Source organism: Phyllostomus hastatus, unplaced genomic scaffold (genome assembly GCF_019186645.2).
Source record: "Phyllostomus hastatus isolate PE091 unplaced genomic scaffold, TTU_PhHast_1.1 phas_scaffold_216, whole genome shotgun sequence".
Taxonomy (NCBI): domain Eukaryota; kingdom Metazoa; phylum Chordata; class Mammalia; order Chiroptera; family Phyllostomidae; genus Phyllostomus; species Phyllostomus hastatus.
In genome coordinates this window covers 16,531,553-16,556,606 of record NW_025334018.1, presented here as the reverse complement: position 1 = coordinate 16,556,606, position 25,054 = coordinate 16,531,553, and the positions used below count along the sequence as shown (strand labels likewise).

The 25,054-nt window shown below is 51.3% G+C and overlaps 2 protein-coding genes and 1 non-coding gene across 5 annotated transcripts in view; 2 read left to right on the top strand and 1 right to left on the bottom strand.

The window, feature by feature from the left end:
• The first annotated feature begins 860 nt into the window (after positions 1–860).
• On the top strand, positions 861–1,265 carry LOC123804902. Its single transcript, XR_006783252.1, has one exon. It is a non-coding gene; the product is annotated as a small Cajal body-specific RNA 2 (non-coding RNA).
• Positions 1,266–2,652: 1,387 nt separating this feature from the next.
• On the bottom strand, positions 2,653–8,034 carry CFAP276 (cilia and flagella associated protein 276). The gene is made up of 5 exons (XM_045817134.1): positions 7,884–8,034; positions 4,511–4,627; positions 3,691–3,806; positions 3,215–3,342; positions 2,653–2,806 (listed from the first exon to the last, which is right to left on the bottom strand). The coding sequence occupies exons 1-5, from the start codon at positions 7,962–7,964 to the stop codon at positions 2,736–2,738; spliced, it is 513 nt and encodes a 170-aa protein (XP_045673090.1). The 5' UTR covers positions 7,965–8,034; the 3' UTR covers positions 2,653–2,735.
• Positions 8,035–9,119: 1,085 nt separating this feature from the next.
• Positions 9,120–25,054, top strand: part of ELAPOR1 (endosome-lysosome associated apoptosis and autophagy regulator 1) — a 50,406-nt gene continuing 34,471 nt past the window's right edge. For all 3 annotated transcript variants that reach the window (XM_045817089.1, XM_045817088.1, XM_045817090.1), the window contains exon 1: positions 9,120–9,331. In XM_045817089.1, the coding sequence (XP_045673045.1) occupies positions 9,179–9,331 (153 nt within the window). In that variant the 5' untranslated portion in view covers positions 9,120–9,178. The remainder of the gene's footprint in view (positions 9,332–25,054) is intronic.

Here is a 25,054-nt window from a genome sequence, read left to right as displayed (position 1 = left end):
CCTTAACTAGCCACAAACTTCCTTCAGATGATACCAGGTTACCCAGGCACACACCTACAGAACCCTTGAGCTACGGGGATCTGACACATTGGATACTTTCCCCTATGTGTTCACTGCAAGTGCATGGCGAGACCGACAGAAGTACAAGTTATAACTGCACGAACTATTTTCTAGTCTCCAAAAGTCTTCTGATTTGTCTTCCCCCCACACACACCTATTTCATTGAAAAAGGAGAAGAAACAGACATTAAAATTGTGCTCTCTGGTTGTAAAAGGAGCTAATTCTATTTATATAACGACCTGTGTTTCTCCCTTCACGCACTCTGGAGGTTGAGAGTCTGACAGGTTTGAATAGATACACAAGTAGATGCAGGGTCAGCAGTATGCCTGCCACAGCATCAAGTTCTGGGGAGCAGCAGGGCTCTGCCTTCCTACCTTGACTCCTTTACTCTAGTCTCACCTTTGCCTTTGGTAAAATCGTACTTGCCTCCTGCCTTGGGAGAAGGAACTCCTGGGGAAGCTGATGTTGGTAAACACCAGGATTTATTTGCTTTGTCCGTGGGAGAGGAGTCATTCACCTATTATTGAAATTGAGTCAACATATCCAGAATTTGGATCAAAGGTCAAAGAAAAACTGCAGATACGGGTATAAAGAAGTAGCTGCACAAAGATCAAAAGACCACCGGGATTCCGTACTGCGGGAATTTGTTCTGCCAGCTCCTACGACGCAGCTTCCCCTCCGAGCCACGCGAGGGCAGCAAAGCGCGCGCGGGACGAGGGCCGGTGCTCGCCGCTTCCTCCCAGAATCCTCCGAGGCAGGGGAAGGGCGGAGGAGTTTAAAAGAGGGTGCGGACTTCCGCTGCTCCCTGGAGGGAGGGCGGCCGGGGGCTGTATGGCTGTGTGTTGTGACAGGGTGGCGCGTGGCTGATGGGTGCGAGCCGAGTGTGTGCATGGACGCGTGAATGTGATCGTGCCTGGGGTGTGCAAGGCGAGTGCGTGGCCCCTGTGCTCCTCCCCCCGCCTACACATTGATCTTATTTGATCGGGTTGTGACCCCAGCCGCTCCGGGCCCACCCGAGATGAAAAGCTCCCCTCCTGCGAAGCCCCCTCTTCGGGGCGCTGTGCAGCGAGGCCCCTCGGGTGGCGGCACCGCCGTGGCCCCGGAGTCGGTCCTACGGGGCCCGGCGCTCAGAAGTGATGAATTGATCAGATAGACGAGGCCGGGCTTGTCCCGGGCCGCTGATTATCGAGGCGATTCTGATCTGAGCCGGGCTCCAGGATGCGGCCGCCAGTGGTGCGCGGCTAAAGCGTCAGCGGTCGGCGGCGGGCCGGGGCGCGCACGGGCGAGGGCCGAGGGTGATTGAGCCCGTAGGGCCGCGGGAGCGAAGCCGGGAAGGAGGCTTTATTCTTCTCTAGCTCTCCTCCCCCCTGTTTTTTCGTTAGGCCTGCCTTGTCATGATGACTATGGCACCAATACCGGTGCACCCGGCCTCCCGGCACTACACAGCGGCTGCTGCTAAGGGGCATCGGAGTATATATGCAAGTCTCTATGCATATGTATGTACACACACACACACACACACACACACACACACACACACACTCTTTAGGAGCTTACAAAAATTCAGATTCCAGGGGCCCCGCCCAGGTTTCCTGAATCAGAATTATCAGGGAACTCGAGGAACCTGTGTATCTTTAACAGCCTCTATGCCTGGATCACAGCCATGACTTCTGATGTTCAGTTATCACCCTGCATGAGGTGACCAACCAGAGAGACCTCTCCCACTTTCCAGCCATCCTGAGTAATAAAAAGTGAAATGTCCTGTTGCCACTTGGCAGCAGATACACTACCTGAATAGTGGAAGAGGCTGGGATCGGTGGTATTTAAGGACCCTGTACCTGAGTACCAGGAGGAAGCCTTTTCCTGTCTCTTGCCCAATCTAACAGCCGTTTGCAGTGACTAAGAATCAGGGGCAGATATCAGTACAAACTGACCCAAAGAGCAGGGAATTAACTCCCAGCAAGAAGACAGTTGCAGTTAGGACAACAGCAAGGAGCCAGGACCCGGGAGATGGAGCCCCCAGTGGGAAAGCACAGCCCAGCAGATGACTAAATCCAGGAAGTGGGAAGTCTGTTAAGTCTGACATCAGCATAAATACTAATGCTACGGAGAGCTACTAAAATCACAGTGACTGTAAGCTCCCTAAGAGGATGGACTATGCCCACAGTTGTTTCTCCCACACTCAGCTCCGACACCAAGATTCGAGATAGACACTGAATGGGTGTATCTAGACAGCTGGAGTGACCAGTTTACAAAACTCGAATGCTGCCACCTGCCCCAAACTGCTGTTCTGCCCTAAATCCTTGCAAATATGCTCAACGAGACTCGTTTCTAGAAGTTGCAAAACCTAACCTCCCATCTTTTTTTTTAATTTATTTTTTAGAGAAAGAAACATCAGTTTATTGTCCCACTTATTTATGGGTTCACTGGTTGACTCTCGTATGTACCCTAAAGGGGGATCCAACCCACAACCTTGGCGTATAGATCTGGACGACGCTCTAACCAACCGAACTGTCTGGCCAGGGCCCCTCCCATCTTTGAAGAGGAATCGAGTGGCAACTCGTAGCCTACGGGTAACAGACACGTCAGGCTTCATCTTGCACAAGAATTTTTAATGCAGGTGGGCGGCAGGATGATGTTCCACTCTCATTAATTAGTCCAGGGGCCTGTCACCATTAGGCGGAGAAGAAGCCACCATCGTTTTTTCGGGAGTAGCCTCCATTGGTGGCTGCAGTGTGAGGGGACACTGTGGAGAAAAGAAGGAGCGGGCTATAGGTGCCTTGCCTTCGCGGGGAACCTGGAACCGTCCACACACTCATGGGTGCTATAGAGAAGGTTCCTGTACCAGCTGGGGGAGGGGCACATAGGGCAGGTTTAGGAGGAGGCTACAGGTGTCTGCTCCACTCCCTGGTGTCTGCCTTTGTTGGCAATTTTTGGCCCCGAGACGGCAGGCTGAGCTAGAGGCTCTGAAAAACTGAATTCATTCCGTAGTCAGCATGCCCCCGGCATGAGTCTGCTATGTGCCAACCTGATCACTGCTGTTTCAAGACCCTCATTACCCCCCATGCTCCCTCCTAGCCAATGGCCCCCTCTCCCTGACTGCTGGGTCCACTTAGGGAAACCTGCACCACCCATCTGCCCGTCTAGCACTTACCTATGGACCCCTGGATGCTGTGGATGGATTCCTTCTTAGGGTTGATCCAGTGTCTGATGTTAGCTCGGGACGTGGTGGGGGGTGGTGAGGGAGGGGGTAAAACCTCAGGGAACTGGAGCTTGATGCTTCTAGAGAACGGTGTGGGGAGGAACGGGGGAGAATGAGGCCAAGCGGGAGAGAGGAGAGGAGAGGAAGAGTTGCATGCAACCTCAGAAATACAGCAGTGAAGGGCGCTTTTTACCCCCTGTGACACGGACTAAAGATTTTGTTTGTCTATGTAGACAAACACAATCTTGGAGACTCTCTGTTCATTTTAGATAATAAAAACACGAAACCACTTACAGGCACGGATGTAAACAACACAGAAACCTGTACACAAAAGGCACCTGCTGGTGGTCATTTCCCAGGTGGCGCTTCACCTTGTGTACCTGGTGGTGCTACAGTTAGGGTGGGCAGGTTCCGCCTCCACCTCTTACCCGTGCGTGTCCTGAGAGGTCTCCTGGTGTATCAGGACCTCACTTTTGTCCTTGAACGCCCCCGTGTGGTGGTTGTACAAGGTTGCTAAGCGGAAATCCAGATCGTCCTTGGGTATCTAGAGAAAGTCAAACCCTCTGAGGTTAACTCACCACCTCTGCCCCTGCTCTAGTCAAGTTCTGTTGAGTTCTACTCTTCCCCCAAAAGTGGAGTGAACCTCTTTGGGGCCTGGATCCACTAACTCCTTATAAATCAAGCTGTACATAATGATTCTTGTCAGTAGGGAGTTCTCTCTTTGTAAAAATATGTTTATTGATTTTAGAGAGAGAGGAAGGGAGAGAGGGAGGTAGAAACATCAATTGGTTACCTCCCAGACACACCCGGACTGGGGAGCTAACTCCTAACCTAAGTATGTGCCCTGACCTGGAACCAAACCCCCAGCCTTTCGGTGTAGGGGAGGATGCGCTAACCAACTGAGCCACGCCAGCAAGGGCTGGAGTTGTCCCTCGTGGTTAGGTCTAAGGAGTAGGGAGCTCTCCCTGCAGATGTGGGAACCACTATGCTGTCCCGGACTGGGGCTCAGTGGGCCTCATCATTATTCACGGTTATGTTCAGCCTTCGTTTTAGTCAGAAGGGGGAGGAGTCTGGTGAGAAAGTAATCTGCTCCAGAAACCCAAGTCTCCTGACTTCCCGCAGACCAGAAAAACTGACACTTGGTTTTAGATTCGGTGGGACCTTGGACTGGGCAAAATCAGGAAAGACACTAAGGCAGTTGGCAACAGACTACCTTTCAAAGAGAAACGGCACTTCAATATTAGGTACCTCAGATTCAAAAAAATAAGCATTCCGCCTCATGGAGGTGATCGTTTGAGTTGAGCTGAGCCGATTCCAGGGCTCCTGTTGCTGAGCGAGGTGAGGCGGGTTCTTACACGGCAGTTGCTGCAAAAGAAAAACCACACGGGGACCTGGCTACCCGATGACAGGGCCTCGCTGATGTGGCGGGTTCAGTGGCATCCACCCCTTAACCCATCCCATTTTAACTGAACCTCAGAGCAACATCTGCAAAGAGAAGGACAATAGGGGACAGGACTCCCCAGGCTTCTGATCCTCCTACATCTTCAACCTCAGAACTGACAGAAACGGGCCAGGAATATAGGGAAAGGGGTGGAGCAGGACAGGGGGCCGAGGGCAGGAGCAGATGGGAAAGATGGTGAGCTCAGGCTCAGACGTGTTGAGTGTGAGGAAAAGGTTAGACTCCTGCTGCCAGCACCAGGTGGAAAACAGGAAGTGTGCTACATGCTGGAGAGCGCAGGACAAGTCGTCAGGATCTGGGGTTTGTCCCCTGGAAGTCGTGGCTGAAGCCTGCAGAGCTGGGTGTGGCCACGGGGAAGGAGTGGCCATGAGTACACAGTGCTGTAACCGGGGGAAGGTGGAGGCAGGCAGCTGCAGGAGACCCAGGTGGGTGCAGTGTCTAAGCAGGTGAGGAGCAGATTTCAGCAAATGGGGAACGATCACTGTGACTAGAGAATATCAAAGAAAAAGTCTGCTGGACCTTCCATCCTCTAAATAAAACCTCGCAAGCGTGAATGTGAAATGCACATAACTGGCTTCTTCATTGTATATAAAGTGACGTATTGCTCATCACTGTGCCGTCAGGACCTAGCACAGTTGCCTAACACAGGGTGGTCAAAAATGAAATGCTGGTTGAATCGATGACTGAACTCCAGTGAGCACAACCACAACCTGGTAGAAATCTCGTGCAACCTCTCTGATGTTGGAACCCCCCTTCCCACCCCACCCCCCAAACATGACAGCGAGTGGAGTGTCTCAGCTCAGCGAGACATTAATTGATCAGTATATTTCAGGCCAGGCACTGTGTATCCCCAAGAAAGACGGAACATGAAACAAGAGAACTGCAAACACGTACAAGGCAAGCACAGGCAGCTCCCCTCTCATCCAGAGAAGGCTACCCAAGCCTCGTCATCTTTATTGGAAGAAGGGTGAGACTGTTTCTCAACAAGAAAGTCAAGCATGAACGCCATCTTCATGTCCACTTCCCTTCCATCTCAGAGAAAGGGAAGCCCCTTTTACTCAAGAATAAGCCTTCTCCCCTGAACCCAGCCCCTCCCTGAGCCGCAGAGACCTGCGCCATCCTGGCATCCCTACACCCAGCCTCTCTCTCTCACTGTGTAACCATCTGACTCCCACTGCGTCACCTTCCCAGCAGAGCCAGGCTCTTCCTCCAGAGTCACCCTGTACTGTCTTCGCTTCCTCCCTGCTTCCAGTCCGTCCTTCAGCCTGGCTGTGCCCTAAGCCTGCACCATGCTTGTGACCAATGATCCTTGTGGCTGGGTCAGGAGGATCCTTTCCAGACCTGGTCTTGTCTGACCTCTGCAATTTCTGGCACCATGACTTTGATTCGCTCAAATATTTCCCCCCCAACCCTCTGGGGGTCCTGCTCCTCCAGTCCTCCTCCTCCCTCTGTTACTTCTTGGGTCTGCATCCCCTCTCTGCCCCTCAGGCAATGGCATTCCCCAGGGAGTTAGTCCCTGCTTCCCTTACTCTCACATTGGCCAGATGAGCTCATTTCCTCCCACGGACCTGGGAGGAAGGGACCGCTCCAACCACCATGCAAACCCTGCGGCTTCCAGACAGACGTCTTTGCCACAGACACTCAACCGCACTGCCTGCTATCCATCCCACCCAACTGTCCCACGGGCACCACAAAGCAACACCAGCGCCATTGGTCTGAACATCTCTCTCCCCAAACCTGCTTCCCCTGGATGCCTCACTCGTTCAGTACCGGCTAAGCCCTCAGAAGCCTAGGAGTTACCCTAGATTCGTCTGCTCTCTTGCGCTCGTATCCAGTCAGCCACGAAGTCCCATCGGGCCCACCCTCGCCCCTCTCTCACGTGGGCACCTCACGGCTGTCCCCTGCATCACCGCTCCAGGCCCATTCTTCTTCCTGCTGGAGACGGCTGCCGCCTGGGGCTCCTGCCCCCTCGCTGCGCCCTCTTGCCTCACCCCCGGCCCCGACTATCCACCTCCACTGTGCTTTCTAAAACACCCGTCTTCCGTGCCGCTCCAGTGCTCGAAAGCCCGATGCGACTCCCGGCACCTCCGAGATGAAGTTCTAGTTCGCCAGCCCGGTGCACGCGGCACACGCAGCCCAGCCTCCACTCGCCCACTCCTCTACCTCCCACCGGCGTCCAGCCACTCTGGGCTCTGGCCCCCACATAGGGTCACCCTTTCTCTCCTCTCCAGCTGTGTGTGCACCTGCCGCTTCCTTTGTTTTGCTGGTGACCGATGTGTGGTTCCTGTTTCTTCTTCCTAACTCACATTTCACCTCCTCGCTCACCTGGCCCGGCTCACTCATATTTCGATGTCAAAACTCACCTGCTCTGGGAGGCTTCCTTCTAGTTCCCAGTTCTCCTGACACATTCATCACCTGTAACTCTGTCACGACACATGCGCCATGGTGCGAGCGCTTCTGCTGTTGCTGTTGTTGTTAGTCTGGCTTTTCTAGTGGAGTTCCTTAAGAGCAGGCGTGTACCTAGTTATCTGTATATCCTCAGCGCTTAGTAGCCCCTTAGAGAGTGCCATACAGTAAATAATAAATGTTGAATAAACAAAAAGAAGCTCTTCGACTGGATTATTAAGCCACAGTGACTGTTTAATTCTCCTTACTTTGCACCACGTCGAACCTCCCAACCACATCTACTAGAAAAAAGGGTCATCCGAATTCCCCAATCGCTGACTCACATACGCAAACACACCCCAGCATTAACCAGAGGACGCAGACGGCGGGAAGACAGAGCATGACCTGGTGGCTTTCCGGAGGATTTTCTCCCATTCCCTCTCTCACACCTTTTTGGAGGACAGTCGCCCAAACAGGGCCAAGTGCGGCCTGGTGGAGCCTGGGCCTGTGTAAGCCCCGTTATACCAGTCGCGGCTTCGGGGGGCCAGAGCCCCTGGTTCCTCTGGACTAGAGCTCTACTTCCCTTGCTCAAAGGCACCTCGGAAACCTTAGCAGACCTGAATGTGAGCACGTGGAGGCAGGCAGGGAACGGATTTCTTCAGAGCCCCAGGGTCCTCCCCGGAGGTCTTTAAGTTACCATCTCTGCCCCTTGCGCAGGCGGGAAGAAGAGTGCCGTCGGCCCTGCCAGGAAGGAGTCTGTGCAAGAAACCACGGTACCTTGGAAGCCCTCAGTTTCCCCACGTAGGAATCATCGTTATCCAACATAGGCTGCTGGAAAGGGTCTCGGGTGGGAGGCATGGTAAAACGCCCCGCGAGAGCTCTTAACAGGGGTGGGAAGCCCGCACAGCCGCACACAACCTTGAGCGCGGGAGATCCGGGGTCCCAATTGTTTGGAACGCCCACTTTCGGTTGCCAGGCAACCGCCCTACCGTCTGTGACTGAGGTGAGGTCCCATCCACAGGAGCGCCACCTGGCGGTGCAGCGAGGGAGGCCCCCCCCGCCCCCTACACACACACACACCGAGGACGAAGCTGCTGGGAACCGGAGGGCGGCTGAGCACACCTAGGAGCCCCGGGTTCGTGCTCGTAAGCCACAGGTGAAACCACAGAGGCCTCTCGGCGGACAGGGCTAATGCGAAAGACTGCGGTTGGCGAAAGGAGCCCTAAAAGATGACCCAGATGCTTCCTCCTCCCTCGCACCAAGCAAATGGATTTTTTCCAAGCAGTGAGGGAATGGGGATGTGCAGAGAAGCGGGAGCCCACGTGCTGTGCTTGGAAAACTGCCGACTAGGAACATTCTTGCTCTAACCCAGTTTAACTGCACGAGTCCCAAGGCTCGGCATCGGGTCGGTTGTGAAGGCCCGGGTGGAAGCGCAGGGATGGAAGGAAGATCTCCAGAGGCGGCTGCCTTTGCAGCAGGTAATACCTTCTAGGTCACTGCCCTAGGCTGTAACCTCCAGAGGAGAGACGGCGTCTCAACCTCCTTTCCAGCGCTTCGCACGCGGGACGTGCTAGTATCTGTCGAACGCCACATCTGCAGGATTAGAGATGCTCATAAATAGCCCACGACCCGAGAGGGCCGTGGGAAACATGAACTTGGTGGCGACGGCTTGGAGGACGCTTCCACCGCGTTTCCTACGCGAGCCCCGTGCTCGCCTGTTGGGCCGGTTGCAGACCCCGGGCGCGCGCTTTTCCGCGCGGCGCGCGCCACCGGCGGCGGCTGCCATGGTGACCGGCAGGTGAGCGGCAGAGCATCGCGCGGTCCCTACCCCACCCGCGCGGAGGGAAAGAGGAGGCGGTTGCCAAGGCGACGTGGGTAGGAGGAGACGAGGAAGGAGGGAGCAGGAAGGATGGGCGGCTTCGGCGTAGCCGCCCGGAGGTGACTGAAGCGAGCCCAGCCCCTTGCATCCTCCCCCCCCCCCAGGAACCTCCCTCCCCTTTTTTCCGCCTGCGGCCAGCCGTAGCAGCCGCCGCAGCACCTGAGCCGCCGCGGCCGTTCGCTCGGACGACGCGATGGCCGAGGCTGGGCGCAGCCTCCATCCCTCTGCCCGAGGCAGGGGAAGAACTGAGCGGCGCACACTCCGGCTTCTACCGCTGCTGCTTTGGCTAGGGACCGCCTTCCAGGTGACCCAGGCAGGGGAACCAGAGCTTCACGCCTGCAAAGAGGTACTGTCCTTCCCGAGCCGACGCCACTTTAGTCAGAAAAATCTTGGATCCCGGAGGGGACGTTGGGGACCCAGGCACGGCCAGCTTCAGAGGCCACGGAGTTTAGGACTCGTTGGGGGTGAGGGTAGGCGGGGAGGGCGCGAAGTGGACCGGCCTCACAGAGAGGCCAGCCTCCTGGAGGACTCAGCAGTTTGGGCTGCTGAGCGCGGTGGGTCTCGGGACCCACCTTCTGGGACCCGGGGTCCTGGACTCCGGAATAAGGGGAGAAGACATGGGTTGTTTGCCAGCTGGGATGGACTTACCTTAAAAGTGGTTGAGAACAAAAGCTTATGGGCGTGCAGAGGGGCCAGACAGAAAGTGGGAAAGGAGCAGAGGGGCAGGAGATCCTTGTGCTTCTACCATGGCTTCAGAAGGAGCGTGAAAGCTGTGCAAGATGTGCAGAAGGAGATGTACAGGAGGCACAGAGAGGCCCCTCTCTCCCCTGGGATCGGGGGTCCGGTCACTCGCTGGCTGCTAAGTAGGAGGTCCCTTCAGAGCTTTGCCTCCCCTCTGCGCTTTGCGTAGTGTACCCGACAGCACCTGGCCCACCTCTGACCAGACTGTGAGTTCCGTAACATTTCTCTTTCCATCAGTCTCTCCTTTCCTTCTCCGACCCCTGCTGATGTATGTCACAGGTCTTTTTCAAGGTGTTTCTAAACTGTTGTCAAATATAATTCAGGCAATCGGTACCTTCTGGCCAAAAAGGGCCTTTTGGACATTCTGTTTGGAGGGATACTTGAAGGTATTGAGGAGTAATAAAACTCAGTCGTTTCTATAGTGTTGTGCCCTGAGTAACTTTTTTTACTTCTTTAACCGTATGGCAGAGACAGCAACAAATATTTACAAGAACTTCATTGGGGAAGGCATGACAAAAGTTGTTGTGTTATTTCTGAGAAAATGGGAAAGCCTTTATAATAATCCATCAGGGGGCTGGCCCTGTAAACGTCATCCCAATTGTCATACTTGGCTAAGGTTTTGAGAAGCTGAAGTGTTTTTTTCTAAGTCATCAGTGCTAACTGGTCGGTGGCCACAGCCCCACCCCATATGGAAATGTATTATTACGATGTTTTAACCACAGACTGTCTGCCACATGACAGACCGTGAAGAGGTGGGGCGGGGGGGGGTAATTTCTGTGTGCCTGCCGACGTTGGACTTCATTCATGAATACAACACAAGTGAGCCCCCAGTAAGTGGGGCTTCCGAAGACTGTCATCAACCCCAGTGACTCCCTGCCCTGCCGTCATCAGCATTTCCACCCAGCCACTTTCTGGTCTGTTTAAAGATGGCCGGGAGCAGGGAGGTTCTGTCTGTGACTGTGGCTTACTGACCTTGGTGGCTCTAAGATAAACAGTTCCAACAAGGCCTAGGAGCCCAACATGGGAGTCTCCTGAGTGGAAGGTCTTTGTCAGCTGTGTACAATGTGAGACGTTTAAGAAATTTAACACTGTATCATCTTGGTTTGGAGGGGGAGAAGAATGTTGCTACTTGAGAACTTTGAATTTGGTTACAAATTTTCTCTTTAGTACTTTTTAAACGAGTGACACTTGTTAAGCAAAAGATCTCGCCACAGAGAGTGAGCCTAGGGCTGCGGAAAACTGTGGAAATCAACGCATCGGCGTTCTAGCCCCTGCCTGCCACCTACCACGCAGTTTGTGGATCTGTAGGATGAACGGGTATTTCAGTACCACCCACTTCAGAAAGGACTGCTCTTTAGATGGAAAGGAAAGTACAAATGAAACACAAATTAGAGGTATCCAACCCCCTTTCCCATTCAGTGTCTTTACCCCGAGGTCCACACCCCGGGCCAGAGTGAAAGTGGCTTGGGGCTCGGTGCTCATTAGTCACGGAGTCGAGTTCTGTTTACACTCCCCTTGAGCAAACAGTGGCAGCTGAACACCCTTGACTCCAAAACAATAAGGAAGAGAATAAACCCACTATTATAATATTCTTCGCTTGGCATTATGAACTGACCCAACAAGTTTCAGGACTTCCACCCCAGAGGGTGAGAAACCAAGTCAGGGCGGACTAGCCCTTCTCTGGTCTGTGTCTGCATGTGAGTTTCTCGTGAGTCCACCTTGGGTGTGTTAAAGGCCGGGACCCTTATCAGGCCGAGGCTGACCCTGATGGTAATGGCACTGTTCCAGCCTTGTTTCTGGAACCTGAGGCACCCCCCTGGATCTCCTCAGAAAACACGGAGGAGGTTCCGAGTGTGGCCTACACATCTTTTACTCCTTAAGGCATGAGCTCTAGATTGCCAGCCCTGAGCTGGGACTTGGCACTCCTTTTACAGGTTCCCCGTCATCAGGGCCACCAGTGGAACGAAACATCCTGCGTGGGGCTTGGCATTTCTGCAGCCCTGTGCTAGCCCAGGCTGCGGGCTGACCGAGAGCCAAAGGCCCAGCCACTGCCTGCAGCACGATGAGTCCGCATCAAATGCGAGAGAAGCGAGAGGCTGCCTTTAACGCCTGTGCCTGCCCTGAGGCCCCGTGCTAGATGCCCCCATACTTTCAGGGACTCCCTGATCCACACCGAACAGCCCATAGGGCTGAAGAATCTGGCAGGTGTGGTTTGGGGTAAAATTCGCTGAGTGAGTGATGTCTCACCCACTTCGTAAGGGTGCTACTGTGCGCAAGTTAACTTCGGACGACCTAAGATTCCTGATCTATAAAATGGGGATGGCAATACCTATCTCAAGGCTGTTGTGAGGGTTAAATTAAGTTAAATAACACACGTGAAGTGACTAGTACATAGCCTTGACGTGTCAGAGGTACATAAGAAACATTACTAGGCAGAAAAGGTAGGTATACAAACAATGGCAGGTAAATGATGAGATTAAGGTTGATTTGTGGTCAACAGTGCAGGAGTGGCCGGAGAGAAGTTGATAGGAAAATAAGGAAACTTATTTAAACGGTTGGTACTTGCCCTGGAGCAATCAGGAGAATTTCAATGGGCGGAGATGGAGGAGGGGTGCTTTCTGGACAGAGGGAGGAGCCTGAGGGAAGGTCGGCAGGTAGAAGGTAGAAGAGAACCTGAGAATTGCAAGAAGATCAGGTGGCTGAAATGTGGAGTAGGCATGAGGTACGCTAGAAACCAAGGTTGGAAAGTCAGAAACTAAGCAGAACATCCCAAAGGATTTCTGGCAGAGATGGCTGCCTGCTGAGAGTTGGATTGGCGTGTGCGCAAAGTAAACATGGCCGAAGCAGGCCGCAGCTGAGGGCAGGGAGCTGGGGGCAAGGGCTCCGGTTCAGAAGGTGTCGCCGAGGCCAAGGAGAAGGTTGTCGGAGGAACTGCTGTGGGATGGTTGCAGTTGGGTACATGGAAGGGTGTAAATATGAAAAATATGCTGGACCCTGACCAATGTGGTTCAGTGTTACTATATTTTGTTCATTTTCAGTGTTGTAAAATATTCCTTTGTGTGACTATTTTACAATTTAAAAATTAATTCTCCTGTTGGCAGACATTTGGGTTTCCAGTGCTTTGCCATGTCAAACTGCTGCTCTGAACAGTGCGGGACCTGTCACCTGGTGCACAGGTGCAGAGTCCTTCAAGTACAGGACTAGAAGTGGGGTGCTGGGTTGTGGGGCGCGAGACAAATTCCATGAACGTGCGTAGCCTCAGACACCCTGAGTGAGGGCTTAACTCTGGGGCCACTTTCCCTTTGTAAGTGATGTCGTTTCCTCAGAGCTCTTGGTGGGGGGAGGTGGAGTCACGTTTTCCCAGAAGTTTACTGTTTTTCTCAGTTTTCAGTGGCTTGTGATCTGAGCCATCCCAGGTCGAATGGGTTTTCTTTTATTCTGGAAGCTGGACCGACATACGCACATTGGGATCACTCACTAATGGAATCTGGGTGGAAGCTACTTCCAGGGCTGGGCTTCTGGAAATCGGTAGCATTTTGATGTCTCAGTGTATCACCTTCGGATAAACTGGAAGTGTCACTGGACGGGAGGTGGCCACCGCTCTCCAAGCGGCCTGAGAGGGCTCTGAGGTATCGTAATGGCTCTCAGGGAAGTGCCCTCTGGGCCATCTGACCCCTTATCCAGATTTGGGGGGACTCAGTTACCTTCTACAGTGTCCTTTTACATTCAGGATGAGTCCTAAAATGAGGGGCTTCATGCTTCCTTAGACACTGGAGGGACTAACTTCTAAGAAGAGGACACTGCCAGGAATTGTCTAGCTCTATGGCATTTACATAATTTCTGCAAATATAGGTCTTGTTCATACTCTCATCGTCCAATAGTAGAGATACGCTTTGCCTGTGTGCTCCTTATTTTTAAAAGAAGACCATTAGCCAGAAAACTGTATATTCTTTTTTAAAGGAACTTCTTTTTTTAAAGATTTTAAAAAGATTTTATTTATTTATTTTTAGAGAGGGAAGGGAGGGAGAAAGAGAGAGAGAGAAACATCAATGTGCGGTTGCTGGGGGCCTGTGGCCTGCAACCCAGGCATGTGCCCTGACTGGGAATTGAACCTGCGATGCTTTGGTTTGCAGCCCATGCTCAATCCACTGAGCTATGCCAGCCAGGGCAAAACTGTATATTCTTAATTTGGAAGTGGCTTCTCTGTCCCAGAGAATCTTTCAATAAAAAGCGGACCTGCATCAGTTAGCTTTTGCTGAGTAACAAGCAACCCCAAGACTTTGTGGCTCAAAGCAACTATTTTTAGCCCACAATTCTGTAGGTTGATAGGGTGGCTCCCTGGGGCAGTTTGGCTGCTCCCTGCTGTGCTGCCTTGTGTGACTGGCCAGCTAGTGGGTGGGCTACAGGTTAGATTAGCTAGGATGGCCATGCTCAGGTGTGTGACAGTTGATTGGGGTCCCCAGCTTCTCTTCCAAGTGGCCTCTCATTCTCCAGCAGACCAGCTTAGACACATGCATGTGATGGCCTCAGAGTTCCAAGTGCAGTAAAGCAGCAAGCCCCAATGTGCAAGCTCTTTTTCAAGACTCTCCTTGCATTGTGTTTGCTAATGTCCTATAGGCCAAAGCAAGTCATGTGCTCATGCCATGAAATAGACTCCGCCTCTTGAAGGGAGGCCCTGCCAAGTCACATACAAAGGGGCATACATACAGGGAGGAAGGGAATCTGTTGCGATTTTTACAGTGTACCACTGTGAAAAGCAGAGTTGATACAAACAACCGCTCTGACTGACTTACAGTTATAAATTTGGTTAAGAGCTGTGACAGGACAGTGTAAGATATGATGAGTGATTGTTACAAGGAGAACTAATTTACACTATATCACAGGATCTTTTATGTAGTTTCAGCACACTGCTGGAAAACTGACAGCTGAGAATTTTTAATCACTGTGTCTGCTGGGATAGATCACTGCTTTGAGAATACAGCAAGAGAATGCAGCTTCAGTGGAGAAATATCCTACTCAAGGCAAAGCATACAAAGTATTGATTTTGGAAAGGACTGAACTCCAGATTGCCTTGCCCCCTTTTGACCTATTAAATACTTTTTAAGTAGTTTTTTATAATGTTTTTGTAACAATGACAGATTCTCATTTTTAAAAAAGAAATATAAATGCAAAAAAATATAAAACTTACCAAAATTTCATAACTGGTTAAAACTACTGTGAATATTTTGTTTTTTTCTTTCTAGACTTCTTTCTATACTTACAAACTTCCTATAACTATATACTTGTATGTATAGATGTAACTATATAATTACCCACAAATGGGATATTACACATGTGTTTCACAACCTGCTTTTTTCATTAAATAATATGCAGGGGGCACCTCTGCCTATTAATAAATACAGGTTTACTTCATCATTTTTTAAGGCTGTATAGGGTTTTATAGCATGTTTGTAATTTATTTAACCAACTAATTCAGATAGCTTTTAATTTTTATTAGCATACACATACTGAAATGAATACCTTTGCACATACACTCACAAACAGTTGCTAAATTATCATTCTCTTAATTCCTTAAGTTGTGTTCCTAGAAATAGGGATTCCATGATCAAGTATAAGGTATTATATTACCCAATTTCTCCCTTGGGGAAATTGCACCAGTTTTACTTGCCATTAACTTTGTATGCCTTCACCTTTTCTCATGCTTTCAGTCCTTTCAAACCTTGATAAATCAGTACACAACACACACACACACACACACACACACACACACACACACACACCATCTTTGCTTGGTCCAAAGCTGAAGGAACCCACCAGTTTCAAGAAAGACCCCAACCAAGTCCCCCAAGTGACCTCAGAGCGTTTCTGGAAGTTATTCCTACAGCAGAAACCACCTACAATCCCTACTCGTCGTTCCTGTTCTAAATCCCTTCCCAGCAGCTTCCCTCTCTGTTTAACCAGGAGGTGAACTCCCCAGGCCACGCCCACGCCTCTTCGCCCAGGCTGTGCCCGCGCTTCTCTCCTTTCCGTCGCATTTTCCCATCTCCGTGGTCCTTGCGGAAGGGTCTGCCTTGAAAAGCAGGGCTGATACTCACACACAGCCGCTCTGACCGACTCATAAATTTGATTAAGTTCTATGAAAGACGGGCTGCGACACTGTGACCAGGAGACCACATTTAGATCGGGAAGGCTAGGCAGGCCTCTGTGCGGGGTGAGAGTACGGGGCGAGCCGAGGGTCGGAGGCGTGTGGAGGGTAAAGACCAGGGGACTGGCTTGCAGGCAGGGAAGAGTCTGTTGCTTAAGCAATGGAGAGAAGACGAGTGTGGCTGCATAATGTAATTTTCCAGGTACAAAATAAAAAAAGAATATCCGCATTTTGAAGTTTCAAAAACTACTAAAGGAAGATATGAGATTTTAATCAAAGGTCCCTCGGGGAGTAATAAATATTATGAGTAATTTTTACATTGCATAGTAATGATGATGATGATGATCTCCCCGTATTGAGTGTTCTAAGTGACCCACGTGGATTAACCCGCCTGGAGACTGCAATACTCTGCCAGGTGGGTGCTCCAAATGCTCCACCCTAGTCCATCCCACACCACTGCCCCTCCTCTTTACGCTTTATTCTTCTCCATAGCACGCTTCACCCTCTGACGGTATTTTCGTATATGCATATGTGCATGTATATGGGTTTTCAACTGTCCGTCTCTCTGACTAGAATGGAAACCCTTTGAGGGCTGGTATTCTTATGTGTTTTATTCACTTGTATATTCCCAGTGCCTGCCACACAGCAGGCACTCAAAGAGTTTCCGGAGTGAATCCCCACTTGCGGATCATGAAGCTGAGGCGCAGAGAGGTTAGCCTGTCCCTGGTTACTCGGCTGGGAAAAGAGCAGGGCCTCAGGCCGCTGGACTCGGAGCCGCCGCGCTGTTTCCCGCCCGCCCGTGCTGCAGTCCACGCTGAGCGAAGGGGGTCCGCTGAGGGTAGAAGCTCCCCTCCCCCGCCCCCAGCTAATCCCAGATGCTGGCCTCTGTCAACGCTTGATGAGATACATTCTTGAAATGTTTTATGTCTATACAAGCACATCTGTCTACTCTTTTCTTAATTTTCTGTACAAGTCAGGTTAGAATATCTGTCCATGGCTGTATTTTACTGTCTTCATTACTATGGCTCTACTTTTAACCACGAAATTGCGATCCACTATATGTGTGTCCCATCACTCACTGAAACAGAAACTCGAAGGAAGGGCGACTCCAAGCATTTACACGGTAACTGTGCTGCAGACCACACCCCCTCACGTGGCCCGACGCCTACTTCTTTGAGTCTATCTGCAGGATGAAACCTTAAAAGCAGAAATTGTGGGTCAAAGAGTCAAGGGTCAAGTTGGCACATGGCCTGTTAAAGACAGTGTTAGTCTTACTCATCTGCAGTCAGAAGGAGGAGGAGGCGGCCCTGGCTGGGCGGCTCAGTTGGTTGGGCCGTTGTCCTGGGCACCAAAAGCTTGCACTTTTGATCCCCGGTCAGGGTGCGTACAGAGGCAACCAATCCACGTTTCTCTCGCACATCAATGTTTCTCATCATGCACGCCCTCTCTCTCCTTTCCCCTCTCTCTGAAATCAGTAAAAACATATCCTCGGGTAAGGATTAAAGAAAAAAAGGAGGAACGGGAGGAGGGAGGCTCTGGCTGGGAGGACTGCCACCCGCCCCCATTCATGCTCCCCCGGGAACCACTGGTACCCGGAGGGCCCTGCTGGAGAGCCTGCCAGCGAAGCTGCCAGCCGGTCCCTGTCAGGGCACCCCAACCTGGTGGCTCATTTTGCCAAACCTTCGCAAAATAACTTGGTCAGACTCATAGCTCTTCAGGCTGTATTGTCACTCTGGTAAGTGATGAAAATTGTGCCATTTGCCACATTTCTCCTTTAGCTTTCCTATGTCATACCAGATAAAGCACAGAACAGATAATTACAGTTAGTGCTTGACAGCTGCGGAAAGAAAATACACTTTTAATACCTCCTAGGCCCTCCAGCTTTCAAATTCTTTTAAGTCTGAAAGGCTTAATATGAGGTTATCACTTATTTTTCTTAGATTTGTCATGTATTACTATTTTTTAGATTTTCAAAAAATTTTACTTTATTTTTTAAAGAGAGGAGAAGGGAGGGAGAAAGAAGGAGAAACATCAATGTGTGAGAGAAACGTTGATGGGCTGCCTCCCGCCCACTCCCAGCTGCAGACCTAGTGTGCAACGCAGACATGTGCCCTGACTGGGAATGACACTGGTGACCCCCGGCCTGCAGGACGACGCCCAACCCACCGAACCACACCAGTCAGGACCAATTTGTCATGTATTACCAAAGGCATGTTTTAAAGGCCCACAGAACAATGTAGTGTAAAAAAGATTGTTTCATAGGCCTAGAACGTGATTTTTTAAACCTGGATCTTACTGATACAAAAGACCAAATCATCATCATCATCATCATCATCATCATCATCAAATCATAATAATTGGCCTTTAATGTAATGAGCCTACATGCTAACTGGAGTATCCAGTCTCCTTACCCCATGCAAAACAAGAAAGGAAAACTGTTTCTGAGTTAGAAAGGAAACTGAAATTGGCTAACTTTCTGCTTGAAATTGATTGCTTTACTCTCGGACCCCAATCACACGAAAATAAACGAGTGGCTAGTAAGCCACCCGGAGCACAGATAAAGGGAGCATTCATTATGTCTGCTCCTCCGGCTTTCTTTCAATTCTCCGAAGGATGGTTCTGGCTCAGGAGAGCCCTTGGGAAAAGCCAGGCACGTCACGGCCTGTGCTGTACACGGACCGGAAGGGGTGATGCCTAAATATAAAGTAACAGGTTAGCAAGTAGCCAGGAGGAAACAGAGAACTATGGGGGAAAAGGCAGATTTTTAAAGAACACGTAGAGTTTTTAGTCCTGGATTATCCAAAAGACTATTCCTGATTCTTAAAGTCACCAGCTAGTTTTTCCCACGTGGGAAAAAATCATGTAAGATTTCAGAAAAAATGTGTGACCGTGGCCAACGTGCTTGGTCGCTGTGGGTGACGAGCAAGTGAAGGGAACGGGCAGGAGTGCGCATGCGCAGAGTGCACACAAACGCGGGCGGTGGTGACAGTATTGGGTGTGCGCACTGACGCCCAGAAGCTTCTCTGCAGGAGGAGGCGGCCTTTCGATTTTTGGATAACACGAAAATCTAAGGTTCTCATCCCATCTCTATTGAAATCTTAGTTTCATACTTGCAGAGACTGAAGACCAGGGAGGGCGGCATGTTGGTTCACTCGGGGGAGTGTTACTTAGATGAAAACTCATGACCTCCTCAAATACTGGTGTTGGGGTGACCTCGGGGTGACCCCGGGGTGACCCAGGCCTAAGGCATCCTCCCACCTCCCGAAACCAGCTGAGTGGGTGCTTATCCTCAGGTAGGTTACTTGCTTAACAATTACAAACATGTTTAAAAGAATACTTTTTATGCCAGATAATGAGATGCTCATTATTTCTAGAGTAAACCCCTACCATTGGGGTAAAAAAAAACCCCAAAACCCAAAAAACTCTTTTTCAAACATTTGTAATTGTAAAGGAACACAAGTGGGCACCCGGTGGCCCCATTATCTCTGACACGCATTTCGTCCGCCCTGTTCCCTTTCTGGTTTTCTCCCTCGTAGGAATATTGACGGACACTGTCCATACTGGTGCCTGGCCCCGGAGAGCAGGCGCTGTCAGTCTGAAAACACCGATGACAAGTTTCCTCTAGCGGCCACTGGCCATTGTCATGTTTTCTCCACCAAATAACTTTTCTCATGTGTGTTTAACTTTCAATCCTGTTAAGTTTAAAACAACTCATTCACCAAGCACTTACTGAACACGATGAGCTGATGAAAGAGACGTGAAGAACTGCTACACGATATGAAACCCACACCGATGGCTCATTCCAGCCTTTAAAGGGACGGGTGGCCGCAAACAGGTCAGGTGCGTGCTGCAACGAGGCCGGGAAGGAAGGACCGGCGGGCAGAGCACGGCCTCTGGAAAGGGGCTCACATCCCCAGTGGAGCTTCGCTGGCTGTGAGACTTAGTTATCAAAGGAGCGATCAGGTTTCATTTTCAGGATTGTTGTGAGAATTAGAAATGAGAAATAAGGTACAAACATTGACTAGTTGTATTAGCTGGCTAGGGTTGCGGTGACAAAGTACCACAAGCTAGCTGGGTGTATTAAGACAACAGAAATTTATTTTCACACAGTTTTGGAGACTACAAGTTCAAAATCAAAGTGTGGGTGGTGTCCAGAGTGCTGGCCCCACCCACCCCGGAAGTACTGATTCAGTGGGTCAGTGCGGAGGGCTGCCTGGCCCGGGACCACACTTTGAGAACAGAAAGGTCAAGTGCTTGGAAGACTGGCGTCTCGGGCTCGGGTCCCAATCCTGCAGCTGACTTACCAGCTGTGTGGCCCTGGGACACGTGCCTGAGCATCTCTGAACAGGTGTCTTCATCTTTAAAATGGGGAAATCAAATACACCCCACAGACTGAACAAATATTTGCCCTGTGACTACTGCAGTACCAGGTTCTACTAGGCATTGGGCACATGACAGAGGATAGGACAGGCTTTGATGTCAAGGAATTTTCAGTGGTTGTGATGCTTAAAGAGATAAAATCTGCAAAGTTCAAGGACCACGAGAGATGCTTAGTAAAAATTAATTTCATTTCCCTCACAGAAGGTAACATGATTCTGCTTTTACTTTTCTTTTTGTCCAAAAAGTCATTCTCAAATTTTATAGCATGGGTCTAGAGCCACGATTCTCTCTTTGCCTAGACGGACAGTCTGAGGTATGGGCACTAGCAGAGGTTGAGTTGTATCCTTTAAAGATTCATATGAACCTCAGAGTACCCCCTGTGGACCCGAGCACTTTAGAACGTGACCCTATTTGGAAATAGGGTCTTTGCAGTTGTGGCCGACTTAAGATGAGGTCATAGGGTGGCCCTCATCCAATAGGACTGGGGTCCTGACAAAAAGGGGGGGTTTGGACAGAGAAACGCTCGAGGGGAAAACACGGTGCGAAGACCAGAGTCGTGCTGCCGCAAACCAAGTTGCTCCAGGCTGCTGGCCGTCACCGAGCGAGAAAGAGGCGTGGAACAGGCTGCCCCTCCCGGCCTCTGAAGGTTCCAGCCTGCAGACACCCTGCTTTGGATTTCTGGCCTCCAGGACTGGGAGACAGACGTCTGCTGTTTAAGCCCCCGGTCCGCGGGGCTGAGTTACAGCTGACCCAGTAGACGGCTGCTGGCACCTTGTGGTGTGACATCACACCACGCACAGGGTGCGCTGGGGGAGGGGAAGGAGACCTTTCACTTTTTATCCCGTGCATCCCCTGTCGCTTCAACATTCTAAGCGTAGGCAGTTACACTAAATAAATCCTCGGAAAAGAGTACACGCCTCTGCCTCTAGACCTCTTTAACCTCCCATCTGGCCAACAGCTCGAACCTCCGGCCAGGCCTACCGGGATTCTGCACCAGGTCGGACTTTGGATTAGGAGACCCCCCCCCACCCCACCAATTCTAAAACAATATGAAATTCTCCAAAATGTCTGGGGAGTGTCCGGTGCTTGGGCAAAGCAGCTGGACAGTTGGGGCTGTCACACGGAAGTTTGCGTCAGGGACTTTGCTATCGAGTTGGGACAGGCCTGAGGAGCGACAGCAGCGCCGGGCGATGTATGATCGTCGCTCCGTGAGTGGCGTGGAGGACAGAGCTCTCACCTTCTCACACAGGGGTGTCGAGCTCATTGTCACCGGGGGCCACATCAGCCCCGCAATTGCCTTCAAAGGGCCGAATGTAACTTTAGGACTGGATAAATGTAACCACTCTTAAACAGTTAAGTGAGAGCTCGGCACTGCCGCCCTGCAGAAACCAGGTGCTGGGCCGGATAAAACAAGGTGGAGGGCTGGATTGGGCCCGCGGGCCTTGTGTCTGCCACCTGTGTTCTCGAAGGACCAGGAAAGTGCGCCTTGGCTGGGGCTGGTGGGACGTCAGGGGTGAGGAGGGCCAGGCAGGGGTGGGAGGAGAGGGTGCAGTCCTCTTTTCTGACCCTTTTCCTTAGAGGACCCGAGGTAAACCCGTGCCACGCTGGAGGGGTAAGTGACAAAGACAGGGAGATACATTTCCTAAAACTCTATTAAAACATTTTTGCTTACGTAATATGGCCACACGGTAAGCAGTTCAAACAGGCACTCAGGAAAGGGCTGCAATCCTTCCTACAGGCTTTTCCGACTTCTTAGCTCTTTCTAGAATGAAGGTCAAGGTAACTGAGGCCCAGAGTGACTAGTTCCAGTTCTATGGGACAGTGACTAGACTCTGTCGGTGCAGAAACCTGGTCAACTGCTGAGCATCTTTTCTGAAGCTGCCTGCCCAGATACGCGTCCACCCAACCTGCCCCCAGATCCTGGCCCGGGGCTGCAGCCGAGCCTGTTCGCGTAAGAGCCCGGCTTCTGACTGCCTTCAGGGTCAGGCGCCGGTGCCCCAGAATTGGTTGTCCACTCCGCCATCGCTAGTTTTCCAGGGATGGCAGAAGGATGGGCCAGAATTTCAGGTAGTGACATCTGGTGATGGCCAACGGTGAGACTGTCCCACGGAATGGCCTGGGAATTTTATTCAGAAACTTTACAAGCAACTCTGGTGTTTACAGCTACAGCAGCTGTCATTTTGCAAGACAAGCGGCGCCTGCCCACGTGTCTGTTCAGCCCTCTGGTTCACCACACTCGCCCATCAATGTAGTGCCCACAGCTGACCAGAGCCCTTGGTGAAGCACAGATAAGACTTTGGAGGTAATAAGAGAACTGTTCCCATCACCCTCCCTCCACCAGCAGGCTGAGGCTTCCCGATTTCTTAGCCTGTCCTCTCCAGAGCCTTTTGCCACGGGCCAGTCATCTGAGAAGCCCAGCCTCAGTTTCCCTCCCGCTCAGGGCGGTGGAACGCTGCAGGCTTCCCACTGCCTGGCAGGCCCACACCCACCGCTCCAAGAATCCTGCTGAAAAAAGCTTCTAAGAGAGGCATCAACTTAAAAAATACTTGATTAAAATAATGGTTTGAACAAGTAGCTTATCTACATGATAATCAATTCCAAAAGCATAGATGGGTACAGAATAAAAAGTATTCCTCCCACTTCTGTCCCCTGTCACCTAGTTTTCCTGCCAGGAAGCAGCCCTTGCTGCCTTCAAACTTAGGACTGAAGTCAGTTTGCGCTCCCGGGGCACCCTGGAGACATTGGGGGTGCACAGGAGATGGGGTACAACCCTGGCCTTAGGCTTCTCTTGCTGGGAGATCAAAACCAGAAGCAGGAGAAAGCTCATGGGACAATGGGCTGGACACAGGATGAAAGTATGAGACACTAGTTATGAGCGGTGTCTTTAAATTATCATTTTAATTATTCAGATCGGGATTGGAGGAGTTAAATATTAAGTCAGGAGATTATAGGTATGGCAGGAGGCAAAAAGAAAACTGGGAGGCATTAAAGAAATCACTTCTTTTTAAAAATTCTTAAAACATTATTCCTCATCTGTTACCAACTGCCTGGTATTAAGTTCATATATGTTTATAGCATTCCTATTCTGTGGCTTCATACCAGTACGTGAATGGCATGCCCAGGGATTGCGCAGTGTACAACCTCTGCAGCTGAACACAGTGGCCCTCGTGTACGTGGGCCGCCTTGGTTAAACTGGCATCCCCTTACCATGTCTTAGGGAGTACTGTGGGCCGGATTCCTCTGACGGGAAGTGGGCAGCATCTAAGCACTGCGGTGCGGGCTTAGAGTCGGAACACGGGCAGGGCTGGGGGAACAAGCAGGGGCCGGGGGGCGAAGGGCCTTGTAAGCTCCGCAGGGAGTCTGGGGCTCGCTCTGAGAGGCCCACAGCGGCGCAGTGACACGTTCTGTTCGGCAGTTCAGGTGGGTCACTCTGGCTGGAGAGTGGCTGGGAGGAGAGGAGGTAGCAAAGACAGGGAGTCTGTCCTCCAGGTTCAAGTTCTCTGTGAAGCAGCTAGGACATCAAAACACCGAGCTGTCCTTGGAGAGTTCTGCACAGGCCAGGACCTTGTTGACCTGCTTCTTTCATGTATGATTAAAAGCTCAGGTAAAAAAATTCAATGGAACATTTCGATCTCATTTTAAAAAATTAAAAAAACAAAACAAAACAAGAAAAGGACATCTTTGAAATATAATCTCATAAAGCCCTGTCTTGTAGACAGATGTGAGTACCAGACCCTCACCTATCAGAACAGGACTGGACTTTATAAAGAGACATTTTGTTTCCTAGTGACAAAGCCATTTCAATCCTAGGGACATTTACAAGCAATACTGAAAAGCCCTCTGCCCTCGATGGACTGGCCGCAGTTACCGAGTGTCATAAACGTCAGCGGCCAGCCTTTCTACTGGCGAGATGAGCTTTGGGCGAGTCGCTAGGGGAGAAAAGTGGTGAGCGGACAGATGTCTTTTCATATGCACGAGAAGAGGCACCAGAGACGAGGGCGAGTCGGGGCCCGCAGCAAACACCGGGGCAGCAAACACCGGGGCAGCGGGGAGGGGTTCAGCACCCCTGCTGCCCTCGCGCCTGGGCCAGAGATGGCTCCAGGCTCCCTTCGCCCAGTCCTACCGCCAGAAAGAAAAGAGGAGGCCTGGGTGCCCCTCCGTGCATCCTCCCCCGGCAGGGATGCAGTGGTAGCTGGCTGCTTTGTTTTTTTAAACTGGTTTACAAAGAGCTTTCCTGAACATCTCCTATTGTCCTGAGAGGTTGGTGTTACATGTTACTCAGTATTGGGGGGGCGTGGATTCTGTTTAATCATCTTAGCAAAGTCTTATCATCCCCGTTTTATGGACGAGGGAACCGAGCATGGGGAGACCTAATAACTGGTCTGCAGTCTGAGCGTGGCAGGACGAGATGAGCCTCTAGGTCTTTCAGCTCCAATCCAGAGCACCTTGCACGGCTCTGGAGCTGCTCTAGAGCCACGCCCTTGTCGCGTCATTCAGTCACTCAGCAAATAGTTACTGCTGCCTGCTACGGGTCAGGCAGAGTCCTGGGCACTTGGGCCACGTCAGTGAACAAAACCGAAGATCCCTGTTCTTGTGGAGCTCACGTGTGCCCTGGAGCGGGGCTGGGCCAGAAATCCACCGTGCACATGATGCGTAACTGAGTTAGAAGGCGTGTTGGTGGGTGGTAAGTGCTACGGAGAAAACTCACTCAGGATGTGAGGATCCCTGGGACAGAGGGAGTGGGTTACAGTTGTGAGCAGGGAGGTCATGGCAGCAGAGGTCGTTTCAGGGAGGGTTGGGGGG

Coding starts and splice junctions, on each gene's coding strand:
- CFAP276 (XM_045817134.1), bottom strand. CDS start 7,964: ATGCCTCCCACCCGAGACCCTTTCCAGCAGCCTATGTTGGATAACGAT. Junction 4,628..7,883: donor GGAAACTGAGGGCTTCCAAG/GTACCGTGGTTT, acceptor TTTCTTTTGCAG/CAACTGCCGTGTAAGAACCC. Junction 2,807..3,214: donor CAGCATCCAGGGGTCCATAG/GTAAGTGCTAGA, acceptor TTTTCTCCACAG/TGTCCCCTCACACTGCAGCC.